This window comes from Microtus pennsylvanicus, chromosome 7, assembly GCF_037038515.1.
Source record: "Microtus pennsylvanicus isolate mMicPen1 chromosome 7, mMicPen1.hap1, whole genome shotgun sequence".
Taxonomy (NCBI): Eukaryota; Metazoa; Chordata; class Mammalia; order Rodentia; family Cricetidae; genus Microtus; species Microtus pennsylvanicus.
In genome coordinates this window covers 92,730,993-92,753,907 of record NC_134585.1, presented here as the reverse complement: position 1 = coordinate 92,753,907, position 22,915 = coordinate 92,730,993, and the positions used below count along the sequence as shown (strand labels likewise).

General features: G+C 36.8%; 1 protein-coding gene across 1 annotated transcript in view; it reads left to right on the top strand.

Annotated features, from left to right (window-relative positions):
• Positions 1-22,915, top strand: part of Ndst4 (N-deacetylase and N-sulfotransferase 4) — a 267,713-nt gene that overhangs the window by 145,515 nt on the left and 99,283 nt on the right. Inside the window, exons 5-6 of the mRNA XM_075981451.1 lie at positions 16,860-17,045; positions 18,801-18,929. Of these exons, the coding sequence (XP_075837566.1) occupies positions 16,860-17,045; positions 18,801-18,929 (315 nt within the window). The remainder of the gene's footprint in view (positions 1-16,859; positions 17,046-18,800; positions 18,930-22,915) is intronic.

The following is a 22,915-nucleotide window of genomic DNA, read 5'->3' as shown; positions in this document are numbered from 1 at the left end:
GGATTGTTGAAATCAAACAAATGACGTAAACTTGTGACGGAGGAGGTATGTTGCTTGCAAAAATGTGTAAACCTTGAGGCATGCACATGACCCAGAGGTATGTAGACTTGGAGTCATGCTGCTAAGGAGTGGCTTCTGAGCCCTACTGCCCAGCTATACATCAGTGGTTGCTGTGACCCACTCTGTCCCTAGAAAAATGAAATCTGCAGAATATAAATACATTCCCATAACCCTTCCCCTGCAAACCTCCAAATGGAACATCAATTGTTGACAAAAGGTATAAAAAATAGTTTTTTTTTTTCAAAGAAGGCTGGAGCTGGGAATTAGGAAATGTGAAAAAGCATCTTGTGCAGGGTAGGACATCAAGGAGCTTTCCACCCTGACGGTGTGCACCAGGACCGAAAATTCAATTATATTAACCACCTTAACTTAGACCCTTGCTATTGAAATACAATTTCTCCGTATTTTCATGTCAGATGACAGCGTGTTCCCCTTTAATGGACCCTAACTAACTTTCCCCACAACTTCTAGATCATTATTTTTGTTTCCCAGTCACAAGTGAGATTAGAAAATAGGGTGCTTAGTAACAGAAAACAAAAGCCTTCATTCCTACCATCTTGTTCCGGGATTCTGTTGACTTAGGTACTTGAACATAATTTCTAAACAAATGGTTTTATATTTTTGTGGAAGAGTGAAGACAATGTTTGCTGATGGAGATATTGTGGCCATCCGGAGCACAGTTTATCAGCCTTTCCCTCGGGTAGTAGTGGTTCCAGTAAGGCAGTAGATGTAGCTCACACTTGCCCTTCCCCTTTGCTGGTTGTCCTTTCCCACACATAGTATGTGGGCTGCTAGCTAAATTAAAGTGCTTATCTTCAAAGTATAATTTAAAGACCAAAAGGATTCCAGACCTCACGTTTGACATACTTGATCAGATAAAACAGTTTTGGCAACTATTTGGCTTTCTATTTCTTTTTGCTTTGGTGTTTGTGTGGGAGAGTGGGGAGTTTCTTTTTGCCCTATTCTGTTTCTGGTTCAGAAGCTGAACCCACTGCTTATACAATAGAGTTCTTTAATGTTCTATTTAATTATTATTTATTTATTTACCCGTGTCATTCTTTCACCTAGTATTTTGAGCCAGGCCTACACTTATATTCTGATAATTGTATAGAATAGATGTTCTGACAGAATATTCATATACAAAAAAATAAACAGAAAATAATGCCGCAACACTTTTTTTTTTTTTTATTTTTAAGGCAGGGTTTCTCCATAGCTTTTTGGTTCCTGTCCTGGAACTAGCTCTTGTAGACCAGGCTGGCCTCGAACTCACAGAGATCCGCCTGCCTCTGCCTCCCGAGTGCTGGGATTAAAGGCGTGAGCCACCACTGCCCGGCCGCCCCAACACTTTTTAAGAAAACTTGATAGTGAGATTTTTATGTCTGTTTTTCAGTCAAATATTAGAAAGAAGTTCAGTGAGTCAATTCTAAGGATGGTCAATAGTAGCATAAATAACTCTAATTGATAAATTTTAATGTCATTATTTCAAAGATTAAACTTGTTTTTAATTATTAAGCTAAAGAAATGAATAAAATTAAGGTTTGATTTTTTTCATCGTTATTATACTATTACATATCCCACTTAAATATCATTATTCCTCAAATATTTGTCTTGCTCTCCCTCTCACCTTAGCTTCCTCTCTAGAATTTGAAAAATTCTTTCCACTTGGGAGAGTGTTTAGACTTCCTGGATAGTTTCTGAACCTTTCTCTCCTTGCATCTTCAGACAGAGCACATCTCAGGTCTCCGCAGTCATTTCTTCAGGAGTGAGGGTTGTGGGAAGTTAACTTTAAACACATTGGCAAAAGGAAGCGTTAAAGTGCAGGCACCCTTCCTATCATGGTGCTAGACGTGAGTTGTTTGTGCATGAGGTCTGCAGCGGGGCTTTCTGTTTCCAAACACGACACCACTGTAGCATGTCAACGACAAAACAGAAGTGAGGTAATTAGCTGTGATTTTATTTTGAACACGTGAGCATGTCTAGAGGAAAATCATTTCAGCTGTGCAGCAGTTACTCAGGGGAATATGACTATTCATTTAATTCTGTTGATATGTAGGTAGAAATTACTTAAATAAACTCATTTTTATGATGAAATCTAACCTGTTTTACATCGGAGCAAATGTTCCACAAAATTGGAAACAATCACAGATGTGAATTCTTTAATTTAGAGATGGTACAGAGTGTAATAGAACAAAATGCAGTAACATTGTGTTTGGGGGTTAGAAAAAGGAAGTGAGAGGTAGAGAGATAGCTCATGCAGATCCTGAACTTTGAAACATTTCCCCATAAATGTGTTAAGCTGACATTAAAAGGGAAAACACTTCTTAATGGAACTCTCAGCTTGACTTGACAGTAGCATTACAGACACTGCAGAGATATATTTAAGTCAATGACATTAACTCTAATAAGCTGTATCATAGAAGAAGTATCCAAAAACTTTAAAAGTGTTTTCAGAGTCAGAGAAGGAAGTACACTTTAGACAGCTTCAAAATACTTCATTTAACACACACACACACACACATCATTTAGCTCTCTTATCTAAATCAGTGATTTGTTCAAAAAACTAAGCTGAAAAGATGACATTTGTGTCTTTTTATAGGCTGTCATAGAGTTTGTACCAAACTAAATTTACATATATCAACTTATTGAGAGAAGCTTACAAATGAACAAACTACGAAAATTATATAATATGTGTCATGTAAAACTATTGAGTTAGTCTGCTTCCTTTTGCTATAATAAAGACTAAAACCACAGGCAACTCGGGAAGGAAAGAGTTTATATTACTAACACATGCTGATGACAGTCCATCATTAAAACTTCTCAAGTAGAGAGGAAACCTGGGGTTGGGAACTGAAACAGAAATTCCAGAGAAATGCCACTTACTAACTTGCTCCCCATGACTTTCACAGTCTACTTTCTTAAACGACACAGGATCACCTGCCCAGAAGACACACTACCTAACATGATATAGACCCTCCCATATCAATTATTAATGAGAAAAGTGCCCCATTGTCACACATACAGGCCAATCTGAGCGAGCATTTTCTTGACTGAGGTTCGCTCCTCCCATGTGACCCATACTTGTATCAAGTTAACAAAAAGACTAGCCAGCACAATTGACCCCTTGTCAACTTAACACAAAAACGCATCCTAATTAAATCAAAACTTTTCCTTTCTTTGTTGTCCCCAAGATCTTATGCTAACATCAAAATATAAAACATAACCTTAAAAGCCCCACAGTCTTTAAATTTTCAACCCTTTAAAAGCCAATGTCCTCTTTAGAAATCTAACAGCTCTTTAAAAACTCAACCTATCAGTTGTAGGCTCCTGTAAAATCAAAACAAGTTGCATACTTCTTATTGGGAAGTATCACAGGAAGATCGAATCTAACCCACCTTCTAACAATGTCTGGACTCGTCCATGATCTTATGGATTACAAAGGGCTTGGAGAGCCCACCTTCACTGTCTGTGCCATTCACTGCACTTATAGCTGTCTCAAAGACTCAGATTGGCTCCACAACTAGAGCCATCCTTTATAGTACTGAAATCCTGGCATCTTCAGTGTACTAGAATCACCACTAGGCTTGGTTATGCCTTTGCTGTGATCTCTCCTGACTCCTCCTCATGGATCCTGCTATGTGGTACCATGTCTCACCTTTTCTCCATTACTCTTTCAGTTGTGAGGCTCCATAGCAACTGAGGCTGCACATTCACCAATGGTCTCTCCTAACCCCTCACAGTGTCAAGTCCCAGCTTCCTTCCGTGACCCCTTCAATCCTACAAGTATCTTACCAACAACTCCAGGACCACCAGTGAAACTCTTACACATTGCCTAATTTGACTACCAGCCTGAGATACAGCTCTGGTTTCCTTCTGTGTGCTGACACTGAAAATATACCTATCAAAATATTTTAATAAATAGTTCTGGACTATTCTTAATCATGGCTGACTTATCAACCCCAGCTAACCAGCACAGCGAATGTCCCAGGAAAACCAAAGTTTCACTTTAGTGGTGCTGGTATCTTGTTAATCACAGCTGATTCTTCAGCCCTAGCTATGGATTCTCAACTCAGAGCTCATTAATTATTCTGATGAGGACTTTACGTGAATGATTCTCAAACTTCCCTCCAAAGCTTCCCAAGGCAGGCTTCCATCATTCACAGTGTTCTTGTCTCCCAAGTACCCACAAAGCTCTTTAAGCCCTGAATTCTGACTTGTACAGCCTAAAGTTTCACATTTGCAATCCTCCCAAAATCAACATGTTCATCTCTGTCACAATACCCTGCAATCCTGGTATCAATTCCTCTTTTAAGTTAGGTTTTTATTGGTGAGATAAAAGCCATGACCGAAAGCAATTGTGGGATAAACATTTGTTTCAGCTTCCAACTTACAATATGTCGCCTATGACAGGAACACTGGCTATCACTTACTCTCTAAGTTCATGATCAGCTTTACTTACCTTACTTATACTCCTGGACCACTTCCCCAGGAGTACCACTACCCACAGTATGCTGGATCCTCACATAAGGTTTTCTCTTCCTATGTGACCGAAACTTTTACCAAATTCACAAAACTTCAGTTTCATCACAGAAATATAACCCTGACTGAGACAATGGTTTTCTTTTCTCAGCACTGTTTCTCAATTTTGACTTCTCATATTAGTGATGATAGCATCCCTTTGCCTTTTCAAATGACGGTCTTGCTTCTCATTTCACTGAAACAAAATCAACCATACACAAACTCTGATATGTGCCTATTATACAAAAGCAATTTCTCTATGATTACAGGCAAATGGAATTAAAATAGTAGGCATAATTTTAGACTTTTAAATTGTGTGTGTGTGTGTCTGTGTGTGTGTGTCCACAGAGGCTAAAAGACATCATATTCCCTGTGTTTCTGGATATGGCAATGGAGATCAGGTCCCCTGGTAGAAAAAGAAAGTGATCTACCTGCTTAAGTCATCTTTCTAGTGTTTATGGATTGAATTTGAAGCATTTGAACCCCTCTACTGAGTAAATAGCATAATTTTAACAGCATATAACTAGAATTCAAGTCATCAAAATTATCTAGTAAAATATTTTATATAGATATCACTGATTAATATAAATTGTTTTAAAGGCTGGCATGCCAAGACAACACTCAAGTTTGTGTTCCAATATGAAGTAATGTGTTAAGGTAATAGTAACTGAGATATCAGACTGTCTTAGTTCATATCCCATTGTTGTGAAGAGCCATCATGTCCACGGTAACTCTTATAAAGGAAAGCATTTAATTAGGGCTGACTTAGCTGACTTACAGTTCAGAGGTTTAGTCCATAGTCATCATGATTGGAAGCATGACAGCATATGGGCAGACATGGTAGTAGAGAAGTATCTTAGAGTTCTACATCTGGATCAGCAGTGACTGGATGAAAGACAGCTACTGGGCTTGACTTGATCATTTGAAACCTTAAAGACCACACCCAGTGACACACTTCCTCCAACAGGCCACGCCTACTCCAACAAGGCTACATGTCCTACTCCTTTCAAATAATGCCACTCCATATGAGCATAAGGGGATTTTTCAACAAACCACCACACAGACTTTACAAGTTCTCTAAACCACTTTCCTCTTGACCATTCATAACCATAGGTTTAGAGTCTTTCCTGTCTTCCAAATTATTTCTCTATCTTACAAAAGCTATTAATTCTGTTTTTAAAAATAACTCTTTGTTCCTATACCTTTCACTAAAACTATACAACCATTTCTATACTGTACAGCAAATTTAATTTGTTCAAATTGTTGCTACAGTCATGGCCTCTACCTTAGTTCTTATCATATCTTAAGTTACTTTAATGAGCAACCTGTCTTGGAAAGGTTGTTGATTGACATCTGTTGTTAAACCCAAGTAATTCTTAGTCCTTATTTTTTTTAGTCCTTATTTTACATCACTAATATCATAACCATATTTGCCATCGGCTGCATTTTTCCTTCTAAACTATAAGTTAATTAGCTTTTCACAAAGAAAAGTCTATGACCTGGAAGGTGTTAGAGGGATTTTCAAAGAGGTCCCAGGATAGAGCAATCATTTCCATTTCTATTTTCAAAAATTCCTTGCAAAATAATTCAGCAAGTGAAAAAAAATAGAATTTGTCTTTCACCAAGTATAACCCAAAACAAAACTTAAACAAAGATAATGAATATATTCAAAAAACAAACACAAACACCTCAAAAGAGCCCTGTCTTTAGAAAGTTCCCATTCCATTACGGATCCGTGATATTGCTCAAAACTCAGGTATGTTTTTCAGTATATATGCTTGGCTTCCTCTTCTTACATCTTAACTTCAATACCTCCCAAACATCTATCCTTATACACGTTCTTTTTTCTGCTTACAATATGTTGTCCTTTTTTGTTTGTTTGTTTTATATTAATGAATTACGTGGCTTAAATACATTTTTATCTTGGGGGTAGAAAAATGAGCCCTGGCTATTCCTCCAAGGACCCAGGTTCAACTTTTAGTACCAACATGGGTGCTAAACCATCTTCATGTTTCTTAAGGTATTGGGCATGCTTGTGGGCACACAGACATATATAAAGGTAATATACCTATACACATAAAATAATAATAATAATAATAAATTTATTTTAAAATACCTTGAAACCAAACTCAACTGAGTTCACTTTTGTGGATAATAAGCTGCTTCTTGGTATTCTTACCTGTGATATGCTACAAAATGCCTGATCTGAAACACAAGCACAATATTTCTGTTTATCTTTCTATCCCCAAACTACCCAGCTTTAAACCTCCTCCTCTGACTTGATAAAGCACAGTCCTTCCAGATATCCTTTCTTTCCTGCACTGTACTCAGTTCTTACAAAATATTCAAAAATAGGATGGACAGATGGCTCAGAGGTTAAAGTACTCTCATCCAAACAAGAGGGTTTGTCTTCAGATCCCTAGAACCCACTCATCCAAACAACAGAATTTGTGTTCAGATCCCTAGAACCCACCTAAGTGCTACATGGCATGGTGGCTTGTCTGTGATTCCAGCCTCCGAAGACAGCTATGGGAACATGACCAGAGTCACAATCATGACTTCTGGGATTTCTGAGAGATTCAGAACAAAGCAGAAGAGGAATTGAAGAAAACTCCTGGAATTTTGTTATACACACAGAAACACGCACATTCATATACACATAGGTAAGAGAAAAATGAACAAAAGATAAATCCACAGTGAAATTTTTTCTCAAGAGCTCCATCATAATCATACGGTCTGGGCTGTCATCATTTCCCATCGGAGCTGTTTCAGAGCTATGTGCTCTTTGATTTCCTCCATACCTCCCTTCTGTCATTTCTTATCCTAGCAGCCACAAAACTTTTATAGTGATAGGCTGAGCAATACCATTTCTCTGCTCAGAACTTTCTTGTGGTTCCTTCACTTGCTCAAGGTAAATAAAAACCAATAATATTTAAGCGCCAGAAAGATCTCCAGCCATCTGTCCAGTGAAACTGTGTGCTTACCCTCGAGAAAAGCAGCTCTGGGCGCTATTTCTGGATCTTTCAGTAAATAAGTTGAAAATCTCTTTGAAAAAGCCCGATCACTTAGCATCACATCTTCTTTTTTAACATCTTCAACTCTTCAACCGCAGCATTTCCTTTTGTGTAAGACACGTGCTTGCCAATCTAATACAGTGACCCACGGCATCCATTCCTTTCTACACCTCTACTTTACTTCCCACTCTAGTGTTCGCCATCTTACAAATAATTTGTGTATTTGTTTTTATAATGTCAGTCTTATCATACAAACAAAAAAACTCACTAATAGGAAGGGATTTTTGTCTATTTTCTTCACTGTTTTATCTCCAATGCCTTTGAACAACCAATACATACAGTGGATATACATTGAGCAATATTACGCCTAGTAAATAAAGAGTACATAAAACCTTGGAAAGGCAAATGCTGAACTTGCTGGAATGGAGCACCCAACCGTCAGAGTGAAGGCTAGTTTAACTTTTCTTTTAGTTTCTTTTAAGCAGCAAAGCAGACTATCAGTGGGAGCAAGGATATCAGAGGATGAGTCTCAATTGACCAAAATAGCTCTACTTAGGATCAGAAAGTTCAACGCTGCAGAAGCAGTGCTATTGCTGTGCTGTTTCTTTTTCCCAAGAAAAATCCATTTGTAACACGGAGCCCTCCAGAGATTTGTCACCATTTACCAGGCTTCAATCCAAAGAGTGTCAAGACTGACCCAGCCAATTTCCAGGGTCACGCAGCCTTCGCTTTTATCACTTATGAAAACAGAAGACAATTTCAGCCATGGAAAACACAGTGGAAAATCAATGATTCTAGGCTCATTTTCAAAGATGACAATATGGTCTCAAGCCCTTATTAAAAGGAGAAATAGATAATGGGATCTATTTTCCTAGCACCAGTGTCTCTCCCCTGAAGCTGTGTATATGAGACAACAAATCAATGCTTTAAGTCAACAAGATACTGTTGAATATGCGCACTCTCCTCACCAAGAGTGTATTCGTTTATGCTGCCACCACTCCACTAATTTCCTTTTTGACATTTGGCTTTTAAGAAACGGTGATTTATTTTTTAACAGCTGTTTTTTTTTTAATTTTTAATATCTCAGTGCAATGCATACAACAATATTCCAAGCATTTTGGGTGTGAAATAACCCCAATCATAACCCATGTTGTTTCATGAATATGGACAGAGTGTTAGAATTATGGGGATAAGTCATGTGTCCAGCCTTATCCTCATTATTTAGAAACTTGAATTCATTGTTGAAACTTTTCCCAGCTTCTGAGAGATACAGAAAATTCTGGATGACCATGAGAAGAGTTTTCTCCCTATAGTCCATTACGGTGTGTCGAACTTTCAGGAAAGTATATATTAAAAGATTCTTGCAAAGTGAAGCTCAAGAAGGTGGCTTATGCTCACCTGTGCCTGTCTGACTTCTTTGTCTTATCTAGAGATCTCTTTGTCCTTTAATTAGGATGGCTTCAGATTATTCCAGAAAAATGGTGCAAAATCATCAGAACCAATACATCTCAGTGCCTTTCAATCTATGTTCCTTCATCATGCTACTTCCAGAATCTAAGCGAGGTTTTACGATAACTACTTCTACCGTACTAGGTTCTATGAAACTGAAACAGCAATTATTACTGGCCAGGGTTTAATGAAAGGACAATTTGCAATAGTTTATGCACGATGTAAGGCTTTATTGAATTAATGATGCCCCTAAGATTGCTGTCAAGGCAGAGATTTGTTTAATTACAAGTCCTGAAAAGGAAAGGAAAGGAAACACACAATTTGACAGAGAGAATGTTCTGGGATGAGAGGGGGCTTGTCACTGTGTGGGTGGAGAATGTTATTTTTATTTCTTTGTTTTAATATTATATTATAAGAAGAAAAGTTTTCCCCTTCAGTTTCCTCCCTCCAAACTCTCCCATATACCTCTCCCTACTCCCCTTCAAATTCATGGGTTCTTTTTTCACTAATCCTTACTGCATGCGTGTGTACATATATGTGTGTATTTGTGTGTGTGTGTGTCCTGTTCCGTCTATATAATGTCACTTGTAGACATGTTTTAAGGGTTGTCCGTTTGGCACTGTAAAATCAATTGTTATGTTCTTCCTTTGGCAAGACCACCTCTCATGGTCCCAGCTCTTCTGAGTTGTTTATACTTCTTTGTGTAGGGCTGTGGTCTCCTAGCCGTTTCGTGTCTATTTTAGGATGTCCTTTAATGTTGTCCTTGTTTAGTATGTAAGTTATCTGATAGTTGAAATAGATATCTTTTAGTTGATATCTGATAGTTGAAAGAGGTATCTTTAAGGAGCAGAGAGGGTGGTAAATGTAGAAGAAAGAGGGCACAATATAATAACACTGGATATGTTTGATAAGGTCACATGGAATCATACTAACTATTTACCTAAAAAAGAAAAAAGTATAATACACATAATATACATATTATGTATGTATAAATACACATACATAACGTCAGTGCACCCTCCAAGGGACAAAGAGCACCTACAAAACCCCATTACCCACCATGAGCAGCCCTCTTTCACAGTTGTTTTAGCCTTTGACGGAAGTAGTCATACAGCAGCACAAAATGACTTTTCAGGGAGAAAATAAGATTCTGCAGCTTCATTCTCATTGACCTCTTATCTGTTGTCCCAATTTTTCATTTCCTAAACACATGTGAATACAAGAAAGTCAGAGATCCAGTGAAATATCCTGTACCTTCTGGGGAAAAGTTGACACTAGTAAAATACAAATCACTATCATTTCTGATTTCATAGTCTTTCACTCTGAAAGACACTAACAAGAATTGACACTTTTTAAATTTTTTTTCTATTTGTGTAAACTTCCTGTCTTCTTTCATATTTAGTTGCAGTGCTTGCCTAAGGATTATGTCCTTTTTTATTTGTATTTGGAAAAGTTGATTTATTCCCTGAAATGGCCTATGTGTCTTATGTGTATATAAACACTTAAATGGTTTATGTATTACACATATTCACTTATTTATATATCTGTCGTTATTTAATTCTTTAATATTTTCAGGTTAATTTATAGATGAGGAGACCAAGGCACAGAAATGTCAGGCTCACACAACAACAAAACCACAATCGAACTTTATTTACCTGCCTTGACACTCTGGGACACTATTTAGAACAGCAAATAACTTATTGTCCTGACACAATTCCTCACAATATTTTGGGCTGCAGTAGTGATTAGAAGAAAAATCTACAAACACAAAGTTTTTGAGTCTATTAGATGACATATTGAAAATAAAATGTAGTAGAGACTGCATGGAAGGAAGCTTGTAATACCCCCAAATTAATCTAGACAAATAATCTAGAATAAGGGGATAATGACGATGAAAACACACAAAAGGGGCAGAATTTCTGATGTCTGAAAGGCACCGCGAGGTAAATTTCTACTGCTAGATACATGTATTGCTTCATTGAAGCTAATGTTAGTTGGAAATAAATTTTAGCCTCAATAGATTTTTGTGTCAAAGGTATCATTTTTTCCAGAAACAAAATATCTGCAAGTCCAAATCATAATAATATTTTTCAAAGTCAAATGTTTATAGACCAAATTCCATAAGACTTAGGATACATTTATCTATTTTTTTCCAGCCATTGTCTATAGTTTTCAAATTGCAGTTTCTTATGTCCAGTGAATGCCTAAAACTGAATAAAACACTTGACACAAATCAGGAACTCAAAAGTGATTATTTTTAGTGTAGAAGAATTGAATTTTTTGTTTTTTGTTTTAGTGTTAGAAATGGGGTCTTAGTGTAACTCATTCTGGCCTTTAACTTGTTATATAGCAAAGTATAAGCTTGAATGAATTAGCCTCCTGCTTCTGCTTCCAAAGTGCTGGGTTTATTGCTACATACCACCAAGCCTAGAAAATCTAAATCTAATTACTTGGATGTGTCTCTAGTTTTTATTATTTAAATCACCAGTAGTCTCCTATTCACTTACTGTATCCTGCTGGGTACCGAATATATAAGATCCAGCCATCATATGCATGTATAGCAATATATATATATACATATATATGTATATATACATATATATATGCAATCTCTCCTCCCACACTCTTTACACCAATATATATATATATATATATATATATATATATATATATATATATATATATATATATATATATATGTTTACTCAGGTAAGTAAATAGATGTTTACCAATATTAACGATCTAATATAAATTAATAAAAGTAAACATTGTACAGTTCTTTATTTTTCTCATGTTTTCTTGTGAATTCAAAACATTAGATACCTTACCTCAATCTGTTAAACCTGTTCTATGTATTACAATATGCAAACCCAGCTCTTCCCATCCGGTTTCCAAGTTAAAAACATCATGCTATTTTTAACAAGGAGAGTTTCTACTCTGTGCCTTGAGGGCTTTCAAAAACTCTTTAAGGGCAGAGGGGCAGATTGTCAGCTGAACTTCTCAGGACTCAAGGAGTCATAGAGAACTGGTCCTCCCGGGGCTCCTATTTCTCAGACCACTAGAGCTAAGTCACAAGCAGTGGGCTTTCTATTGCACCCAAACTGCCAGGAGGTTGTCTTGTTTTCAAGATCTTACTTTCCAACAAGAACTTAACCTTTGCTTCCTGCAGCCCTCCAGAAGCAGTCCTGAGCACTCCTAATTGGCTGAAACTCATTTGCATTAAAAAGTGCTAGCAGCAAAGGAGATTTTTTTTTAATGGCAATTTTTACTTCATATAACTTTTCCGAGGGGGAAAAAAATTGGAGAAGTGTTGTGCTTCCAAACTATGTATTTGAATCAAATCTATTAGGTCACAGTAAAAGCTGACACTGGAAAAGCCAAAGAATTTACTGAATGTAGAGAGCCTGGGTGTGATTCCAGCACTCACACTTGCTACCATGAAAATGCCCTACACTTTCTCATAGCCATACTTTTCACACTTTTGGAATGTCTCCAGTTCTCGTAACAGGATTATCATTAGCGTCACATCAGGAATGAACTGAAAAACTCCTAAGAGATACCAGGCACCCATCCTTTGCCAGGAATACATGACCTATGGGGATAATTTTAAAAGTGCCTTCATTGGTGGACTGAGAAGCCAATGATAATGACACCGGGTTTTGATTCTACTGCACGTACTGGCTTTTGGGGGAGCCAGTCTGTTTGGATGCACACCTTCCTAGACCTGGATGGAGAGGGGAGGGCCTTGGACTTTTCACAGGGCAGGGCACCCTGACTTCTCTTAGGACTGGAGGGAGAGAGGGAGGGAGAAGGAAATGGGGGGATGGGAGGAGGCGGAAATTTTTAATAAATTTTTAAAAAGTTCCTTCATTTCAGTTGCTGTTGCAAGCCTGACACTAAATGCATTTTATTACAGGCTGCTTTTTTAAATTATCTGAATGCATATATCAACAATTTATACCATTTTCTCACCACCACCCCTGCAAGAAACGGTAATTTAACTGGAAAAACATGATCACGCCAAAGTCCTGTGAAGTATGTGAAGCATGTCATTCTGAAAGGCCATCGAAATGATGTCACTTTTTAAAGCCTGTGCAAACAGTTGTTTATTAGCAGATTATATGTTTTCTCTGCCCATTATCTCATATTTTCTTCATCCTGCATGATTTTCTAATAAACAATAAAAGCTCTACTGGAATTTTGTTTTCTCAAATATCATTTATGCCTATCTTATAGAGTCTGAGTGTTTTCAATATTTACATGGAGAAGCCTTCCCAAGTCTGTAATTTTATTGTGTAAATATGATGCCTATTTTATGTTGTAGTTGACCAACTCTCTGTGAATTGGATTTTAAGCTGTGGACAGTTAAGAATGAAGCTTTCTAGTTCAGTAAGCCCCTTGATAACAGGCAAAGAGTTACTAGGGAATTACTTTTCACTTTCTGTTATCATTTTGATTGAAAAAGTGTAAACTCACAATTACCTAGTGTGATTTACTATTTTGATTGAGCTCTAGTTGCCCCTGCAATAGGATGACCTTACAGACAGTATTGCATTGAGCCCCCAGAAATCAATAAGTATAATAAAGTCTTTTTTTACTGACCCTTCCTCCCTACTCACTGAGTCAATTGCTTTTTCCTCCTGATTTTTCATGGAAAGTTCCACAATTCCCTTTACTATATATCAAAAGTGAAATGGGTTTTTTTGTAGAAGGAATATAGTTGTTTGTTATTTCCATTCTCTTTACACTCTTTGATTTTTATCTGTTTCTATGACACTGTCATGTTTATCAAACACCTACGGCCTCCCATTTGGAATAAAGCATCACACCATAGTACAGTGACCCAGGAATTTTATTATTAATGTATATTAGGATTCTCACACTGTTGATTTGTCCTTTGCTAAATTATAGAAGACTTGGAAATCCTTTGTATAAAGCAGCTGCAAGAATAACAACATAGTAGAAGGAAAATTTCTCGTTCTTGTAAGTCAGGAATACCTTCCCAGGCAAAAGATCCATATCAATTTTATTTACATGTCAAAGGGGTTTAAACACCCTCGTGCCTAAATTTCTCTCTTGAGGAAGGAAGTACATCTCAGTTTCATTGGCAATGTGATGGCGTGATGGACACCTTGTTTTCTGGGTGATCATTCATCTTCATTACAACTTAACCATTTACCAGGCAACAGATCAGATGAAAAAGAATTAAGGCTGATAGTGGTTCAGTACAGGACCCTGCAATGTGACAAGTCTACACAGTCATGGCCTCTTTGGTTGGCTCCCAGGTACTACTTTTACTGGCATTTTCCAATTTTTGTCCTGCACAGAAAACACAATGGTTAGTGTCAGGATTTAGCTCAGTAATAGAATGTTTACTTAGCATTAAGGAGGAATGAGATCCTATTTCTAATAGCATAAAGATTAAGGAAGAAAGGAGAGGAGGGAATGGGAAGGAGGGAAAGAGACAGGAGAAGAAAGGAGCGGAGTGGAGGAGATAAGACGAGAAGAGATAAGAGGAGAGAAGAGAGGAGGCTCTTGTAAGAAATATATTTCTTTACCAGTACTAAGAAACCAGTTTTCCCTCATGTCTATGAAAGACTGTAGCTCATTTTACAGCATTGATTTCATAGTTCAGTATTTCTATAAGAGTCATTTATTATAATAGATGTTAGAAAACAGTCTTGATGAAAAAGAACTGAATTTGGCTACACATTAAGGGTCATTCCATGAAAGGAAACCGATAGTGATCTGAACTATTTAGTGCCCATCTTTGGGGCTACGGTAGTAGCATCTGGGCGAACAACTGAAGATATGTGATCCACTTACTGCTTGCTTCTCATCCAAGACTGAATTCTTTCCCTGTGCTGTGTGCCTAGAATAGACAACACAAACAGCAATTGACAACAATTTTGTGCTTAGTTTATTGATTCAATCAACTTTCATATCTGACTGTGTATCCTCATTTATAACTTCAATTGATGAGATTTAGCCCTACATAGAAACTTTATGAATCAGATAAGCACTTAAAAGGAAACTTATAAAAGAAGTAGAAATTAGACAACCACGTATCTATTTCATACAACTAGAAACATAATACAATGACTGAGAGTGTTTTCAAAGTCTTGCTTTAAATGTATATTTGTAGTGATTTAGAGTTGACTGTTTACCAAACTACCTCACAAAAAGTTATATGACTTATAGAATAAATTAATTTCTGAAGTTTATGACAAAGGGGGAGATCTTAACTTTTACCTTCCCTTTACCTTCTTACCTGGACCGTAACTTCCTTACTGTCTGTTTTGTTACCTGTTTTCATCTAACTTTACCACAGAAATAAGTCATGTAACTTTGATCCTGGCATTCCACTAGTTCCTTCTTGAACTGAGTAACACATCTTAATACTACAAACACAGCAGAATGAAATCCTATTAAATCCAAACCAAAAGAACAAAAGTTCTCAGTATTTTATGTTAATATTTACATGCCTGCTGTGCTTCAATACCACACACTCATTCTCTCTCCCTCCCCCCCCCTCTCTCTCTCTCTCACACACACACACACACACACACTGTCTTCTCCCATTTTTCCATTTTTTTATGTTAGGTAGTTTTTCAAGTTACAGATTTTATTTTTTGCTTCATCTGCCTAACAAAGGACAAGATTCAATTCCTATTTGTAACTAAAATTTCCTCCCAGGGGAGAAATAAACAATGCCCATCCCTTCTCCTGAGGTTCCCCTGACAAACAAAGGCATGATTCTGCCAGTTTACTATGGGAAGCCAATGAGTTTTTTGGGTACCCTAACTGATGTGGGATTCTCCTCTGTATGCTGTGAATACCACTGGTTAGTAAGTAAGCTTCTTTGGGTCTATTGCACTGCAGAATAGGGCAAGGCAGGAATTCCAAGCAGAGAGAGGAGGAGAGAATAGGCAGAGTCAGAGAGAAGCCACATAGCCACCACAGGAGACAGATGCTGGACAGAACCTTACCGGTAGGCCACAACCATATCACGATACACAGATTAATAGAAATGAGTTAATTTAAGATGTAAAAGCTAGTTAGAAATATGCATAAACTAATAGGTCAAGCAGTGTTTTAATTAATACAGTTTCTGTGTGATTATTTTGAGTCTGGGTAGCTGGGAAATAAATGAGCAGTCTCCATTTACAAATTGGTACACAATGTGGGGTGTTCCCATAGCACCTAACAGAACAAGTGAAGGTTTTCTTTCCCAGCATGTAACATGTGAAAAACCTTATTCAACAAGAGTGAAGGACTTCACAAAACCTCGTAGTTTATACATGATGCTTCAATCTTCCTGGCCTATATATACCTTATCCCTTCCAGAGGAAGCCATATGCAATTAATGCAGAGTTGCATAAAACAGGTGGTTGGGAGAAAGTGGAGACTTAAATGAAAATTGCATGCCCTTTCCCAAGCTGGTATTCAGGATATAAAATATCAGCAGGCCCAACTGGGGTAATCTTTTACAGGGGGAACACGTGAATACCCCAAGATGATGTTTGTGTAGCTTAGAAGACAAGCTCTCACAACAATACCATCCTGTCAAGCTCACAGCATTTAAACTTCAGACTTAATTTTATACACAGAACAAACCCAAAGTATATACTTCATTCATTATAGTAGCATCAGATGTCTATGAAGCTGATGAACTGAAGAAAGAGTAAAAGTTCCGTCTTCCTATTGCTAAATATCCTCTTTTTAGTGGGGATCTCAATATATATGCCAAATAAATATGAAGATTTTTTAATTCACCCAATTACCCCCACTCCATGATGGTGTTCTTCTGATTTCTTATAGGAACATGGAATACCAACCAACCTGGGCTACGCAGTGGCCCCGCATCACTCAGGGGTCTACCCGGTCCATATTCAGCTGTATGCAGCATGGAAGAAGGTCTGGGGTATTCAGGTCACCAGCACTGAAGAGTATCCACATCTGAAACCTGCAAGATACCGGAAGGGCTTCATTCACAATAGCATCATGGTAAGTGCATACTCTGTGTCTGAAAGGCCTTGATACCTGTGTTAAAGGGAAGGGATCACCATGCTATCTGATGATGGAGCACAGAACTTCTTTTACTCAACCATTCTATTTGACAACAGGATTATTTCCTATGCTATGGAGTAATTTACTGAGTGTATAACAATCTGGAAATAATGGGAATGAGTTTTGCATAGATTATCTATTAATATTTTCAAATTGAAAATTGATCTGGGCCTCCTTTGCTTCTCCTGAGGAATTCCTCAGTATTGCTTGTTTGCATGATTTTACAAAGAGCTAAATGTAGGCTGCTGCTCTATGGATCAAGAAAACAACAGCTCTCCAATCACTTCAGTACTAACAGTGAAAAGGGAACAATAGCACTTGAAAGCTAAATCTTTCTGTCAAGCATATTTTGACTTTTAGGCATTCAGAGTAACTTAGGTTTTCTTTTTCTTGCAAATTGAAGGGAAATGTGGTATGTACTTCCTTTCCTTGTGTATTAGCTAAAAGAAATAATACTCAAGCTTAAGAATGGTACGTCCATTGTGATAAGTGAGAGTAAAATCACATGAATTTGAGCTGGAAGTTTAACATATTCATTGGGGGAAAAGAGGGACACCATGTCTATAGTTCTAAGAAAGCCAGTTTTATCCAGTTTCAGGTATCTTTGAAGTTGTTACCACCGCTAACTCTCAAGACCACAGCATTAGTTACCAACTTTCTTTCTGTTTAGTATTTACACTAATCCACAGTATCATTCATATTGCCACTCGATCTGTCTATTCTTACATCTAATCTCCATGTAAAAAGAAGAGACAGGAATATATAGTTACCCAGAGTTGGAACTCATATTATCATATGGGGCTTTAATCATCTCATTGTTAGAATTTAGCATCAGTGGACCAAAGAACAAAGAATGATACCTAAAATCATTGATTTTAGTTGCAGTTGAAGTCTATAGAAATCAGGAAGTATAAAAATAATTATTCACATACACTTAAAATCAGAGAAAGTATCGAGATTCTATCATTGTTCTTTCATTGTGTGATCACCCAACATGTCATAAAGGAAATCATCATTAGCCAAGACTCCATGCTTTCATTTACCTTGAATTTAATTATGAAAGTGAAATGAAGAATAAATGCCATCATAGCTTTCTTGTGTAATGGGGTGCATTTTCTATTAGATTATAAATACTTTATTTTTCAAAATTGGATTTTAGAGTCAATTTACTTACTTGTTTTGTCTGTTGAACCTCCAGAGCTAAAGGAAATTCAACTCAAAAATGTTGCAGAAACAGTCATTAAATAGTTTGACTACTAGTGAGAACTTTAAAGTCAGGGTAGAGTACAGACAAAACAAGGCAGAGATGGTCAGAAAAATTGACTTTGAATCCCTAACCCTGCATATTCTGCAAGACTGAGTGTCAGAAGGAGATGAGAGGCTTAATTGGATGAGAAGAATAACATTGGTAGCTGTCTGAATCAAATGAATCCTAAGATAATTTTTTATTCCTTAACCCAAGTCAGGCAGTAGTTTAGGTTTATAGAGCTAAATTAACTGTGTACATATTCTAAACTCCAAATTGTGTTTCTTTGATTGGGTTACTACACTGACATTTACAAAATTAAATCAACATGAACCCTTGGTTACAGTAAGACACCAGGAACTTTATGCTGACTATGAAATTATAGGAGTGCTAACAGTTCCTAGCTAAATCTTACCAATGTGTTGCCTTTCCCTCTTTGTCATCAGGTCCTCCCTCGACAGACCTGTGGACTGTTCACACACACTATTTTCTACAAGGAGTATCCAGGAGGACCCCAAGAATTGGATAAAAGTATCAAGGGAGGTGAACTTTTCCTCACAATCCTTCTAAACCCAGTATGTGTTCTATTAGTATATTTTATAGTGGCATCAGTATTGTCAAATAAGTTGCATTTTTTTAAATCTAAATCATGAGGACTTTTCTTTTCCAAACAGGCTTTTATAGTGGCATTTCACTTCAATTTTAATAACTAAAGCTTGCCTGAAGATCAGAGAGTAAAACAGTCATACTGGTGAGCCTTACAGACCAGGTAGTGCTAATACACACCTTTAATCCCAGTAGCCACACTAGTTGCCTTAGAAACCGGGTGGTGCATGCCTTTAATCCCAGCATTAGAGAGGATTATAAAATGAGAGGCAACAGCTCTCAGGCACAGTATCATTCTGAGATTCATGGAGGCAGGATTGTAATTTTCTGACTGAGGTAGAGGTAAGAGCCAGTGGCTGGATGCTTTGCTTTTCAGACCTTCAGGATGAACCCCAATATCTCTCTCTCTCTCTCTCTCTCTCTCTCTCTCTCTCTCTCTCTCTCTCTCTCTCTCTGTCTCTCAGCTTTATTAATCATACTTCAGGTTCTCATTGGGTTTCCTGGCTAGCATAGAATTTGTTTTGTAAACCAAGTGAAACTTGAACCCACGAAGATTCCACCTGCTTCTGCCTCCAGAGTGCTAGGATTAAAAGTGTGTGATGCCACACCCAGCTCATGGCCTTATTCTTTATGAGCAAAACATTTTTACTGAAATGTAATTAAAATCTGCATTTCAAATCCTTTCCTTGATCCAATCTGGTTTCTTGGGAACTTTTCACAGTGAATATGATTTTGACTATGGGCTTATTTCTTTATTGTATTGGCATATTTTTTAATTTATCCCTAATTTTTGAAGAGTTTTTATCATGAAAAGATGTTGAATTTTCCTAAAAGGCTTCTTCTTTTGCACACAATTAGATGATTAGATTATTTTTATTCTTCATCCAGTTTTTAACATACAGCATTCAGTGATTTTCTGATTCTGCACCAGTGCTGCATCCTTGCTATAAATTCTATGAGCACGATGAAGAAATTTTTTATATATTATTTGGTTTGGTTGTCTATTATCTCCTAGCCCTCTTAATTCTAAGATTCACCAGAGAACAATCAGTTCCACCATTTTGTTCAAATTATTACTTTCATTAAAATGTTAAATACTGACTAATATGTAATTTGATCAGGACCATCACCTGGAAAGTTTCCAGGTAAGTGGCCCCAGAGACACATGTTGTGGGGGTCTCATATGGACAAAACCCAAAAGACACCATACTATCCAATGAGGCTTTGTTGTTATTGTTCAAGAACTACAACTCCCATAATCCCAGAATGTTATCTCGTCCTTGGGCAGGCTGGGTTTAAAGGCTATTTAGGTTATAACATCCTGAGGGGTTTTAAGCACATATTTATAAATGATATTGAAAAGTAATGTTGTTGTTGTTGGTTGTAGTGTTGTTCTTTGTATTTACTATTAGGGTAATGCCTGCTTCATTAATAGGGGTTTGGAATTTTATTTCTTACTTCCTCTTCAACTTTTTGGAGGAATTTAAACCAAAGTAATATTAACACACTTAATATTTGTTTGTTCATCAGTGAAATCAGAAAGTCCTGAGTTCCTTCGAGTTAAGAATATTTTCTTTCTTTTCAAATTATAGTGTAATTACATCAGTCCTCTTCCTTCTCTCCCTCCAGATTCTCCCATACCTTTCTTGTTCTCCTTCAAACTTTTGGCCACTTTTCTTTCATTGTTATCACAGTCATATGTGCACATAAATGTTTATTTCTAAGTATATATAAATAACCTGCTCAGTCTGTATGCTACATGTATGAATGTTTTCAGAGCTGACCATTTGGTATTGGGTAAACAGTTGGCAGTTTCTTCCCTTAACTATTTCTTCCACTCACAGCACCCTTTTGCCTGTACTTCTTTGTGTAGGGTTGAGGCCTCATGGTCTTTCCTCATCCATTTTGATTAGTCTATTGCTATTGTCCTTGATCAGATCATGTTTGGGCAGTAACTTATGAGACACATCTCATGGCAAACCTTTTGATTCTCTGGCTTTTTTAATCATGCTGCCCCTTCTTCAGAAATGTTCCCCGAGCCTTAGATGCACGAGTGTTTTATAGAAGCATCAGTTAGACCTGGACTCCTCAACTTTGTACTTGTGGTTTCTAAAGTAGTGTATGTTTCCAAAAGAAGATTTTTTGATGAGGAGTGAAAACTACAGTTGTTATCTGTGGATAGAAGGGCAAATGTTGAGATTGATACTTGGGATTGTGATGGTTTAGTAAAATAGTGTTCTACATTCTTCTCCAGTATCTACTATTTATTTATTTTATGTGTATGAGTTTTTTTTTGCCTGGGTCTATGTATGTGTACCAAGTACATCCCTGGCGGCCATGGATATGAGAAAACGGCATGGGCTTTCCTGGAACCAGAGTTATGATTGATTATAAACCACCTTGTGGTTCTGGGAACTGAACACAGATCCTCTGAAAGTGTAACCAGTGCTCCACTCTACATGATGTAGTCTCTACATCATTTACTGAACCAGCCCTCCAGCCGCTATTAAGAGGCTTTTAATTATTGGCTTAATTTTTCTTTTTGTGGCTATCATTAGATTTATATTTCTAGAAAATTCTGTTTTGTACATTGATTTGTTGGTATGTGATGCCTATACTGCCCTCACAATCCTTTGTATTTCTGAAGTATCAATTATAATGTCTCTTCTTTCATTTCCGATTTCATTATCTAAATCATTTCTTTTCCTACTCTGTCAACTTGTATAAATTTGTACAAATCAAAACTCTTAGGGCATTGATTAGATTTCTGTTATTTTTATAGTCTCTACATCATTTACTTCTGCTCTTATCATTGCTTTGTCCTCTTTTATGATACCTTTGAGCTTAGCGTTATCTTCTTTCCTAGTTCTCTGAGGTGTGAAACCCGGAGTTTATTTGAGAATTTTCTTTACTCTTCATTTGACATTCAGTGTTACCATCTTCCCTTTCAGAATTTCTTTACAATCCCTCTCAAGACTAGTTGGTAAATTCTAGGCATACTAAAGGGAGGGTAGATTTCATCCCCCAAGTAGTATGATTCTTTATGATGCTTAGCAAGAAAATCCAACTTTGCTAAGTATGTGCATATATAATGTATAAATATACATATACAATATAATTGTCAGTTGTTATCTGAATATTTGTCAAATTCTCTAAATGTACTATTGTTATGTTGTTCTGTAACCAAAATTTGACATTTGCAATTTAATCAGCAGTACATGTTTAGCTCTGATAATATATTTCCTCGTTAATATATCAGTAGACACACTTAAAATCTCGAAAAGTATCCACATGTGGAAGACTAAATTGAAAATGTGTATTGGTGGGCTATAATCATACATTTAGATAACCCAAAACCTAATTCATTATTGGACATCAAATATAGAAGGCAGCCCATTTTTCTTACTTGTGTCCTTTTAGCTATCAAAGTTTTTAATAAATATATGTGCAGAATCATAGCTGTATGGGACTATATCACCATGAGATGTTTGGATTATTTAAGCTCTCTGATTTTTCTCCCATAACGATTTCATTTTTGAGGTCTCAGAGAAGCATGTCCTCATTTACATCTCATTGCACATGGAATGTAGGAGATAATGGGATTTATGCTATAACCACCTTGCTTAATTTAAGAAAATTTCATGCACAGAACAAGAAGTGTATGCTTTGAATAAAACTAGAAGGAAGCATCAGCTATATTTGAAATGGCTTTTTGTTAGGTTGTTTATATATAATATTTTAAAGTCACAAAGAAATCAAATGTAAACAAACCTGTCTGTATGAAAATCATAGCATAACTTATAAGTTTAATAAGAATAGTGAATTAAATTGGAATAGAAGTGACTTAACTGGATATTACATTTCATCCACTGAAGGTGCATGTTTACTTAAACCAATGCAAAGAAAACTGTGTTGATTGATATGCCGGACTCACACAGAACATGAAACATAAAAT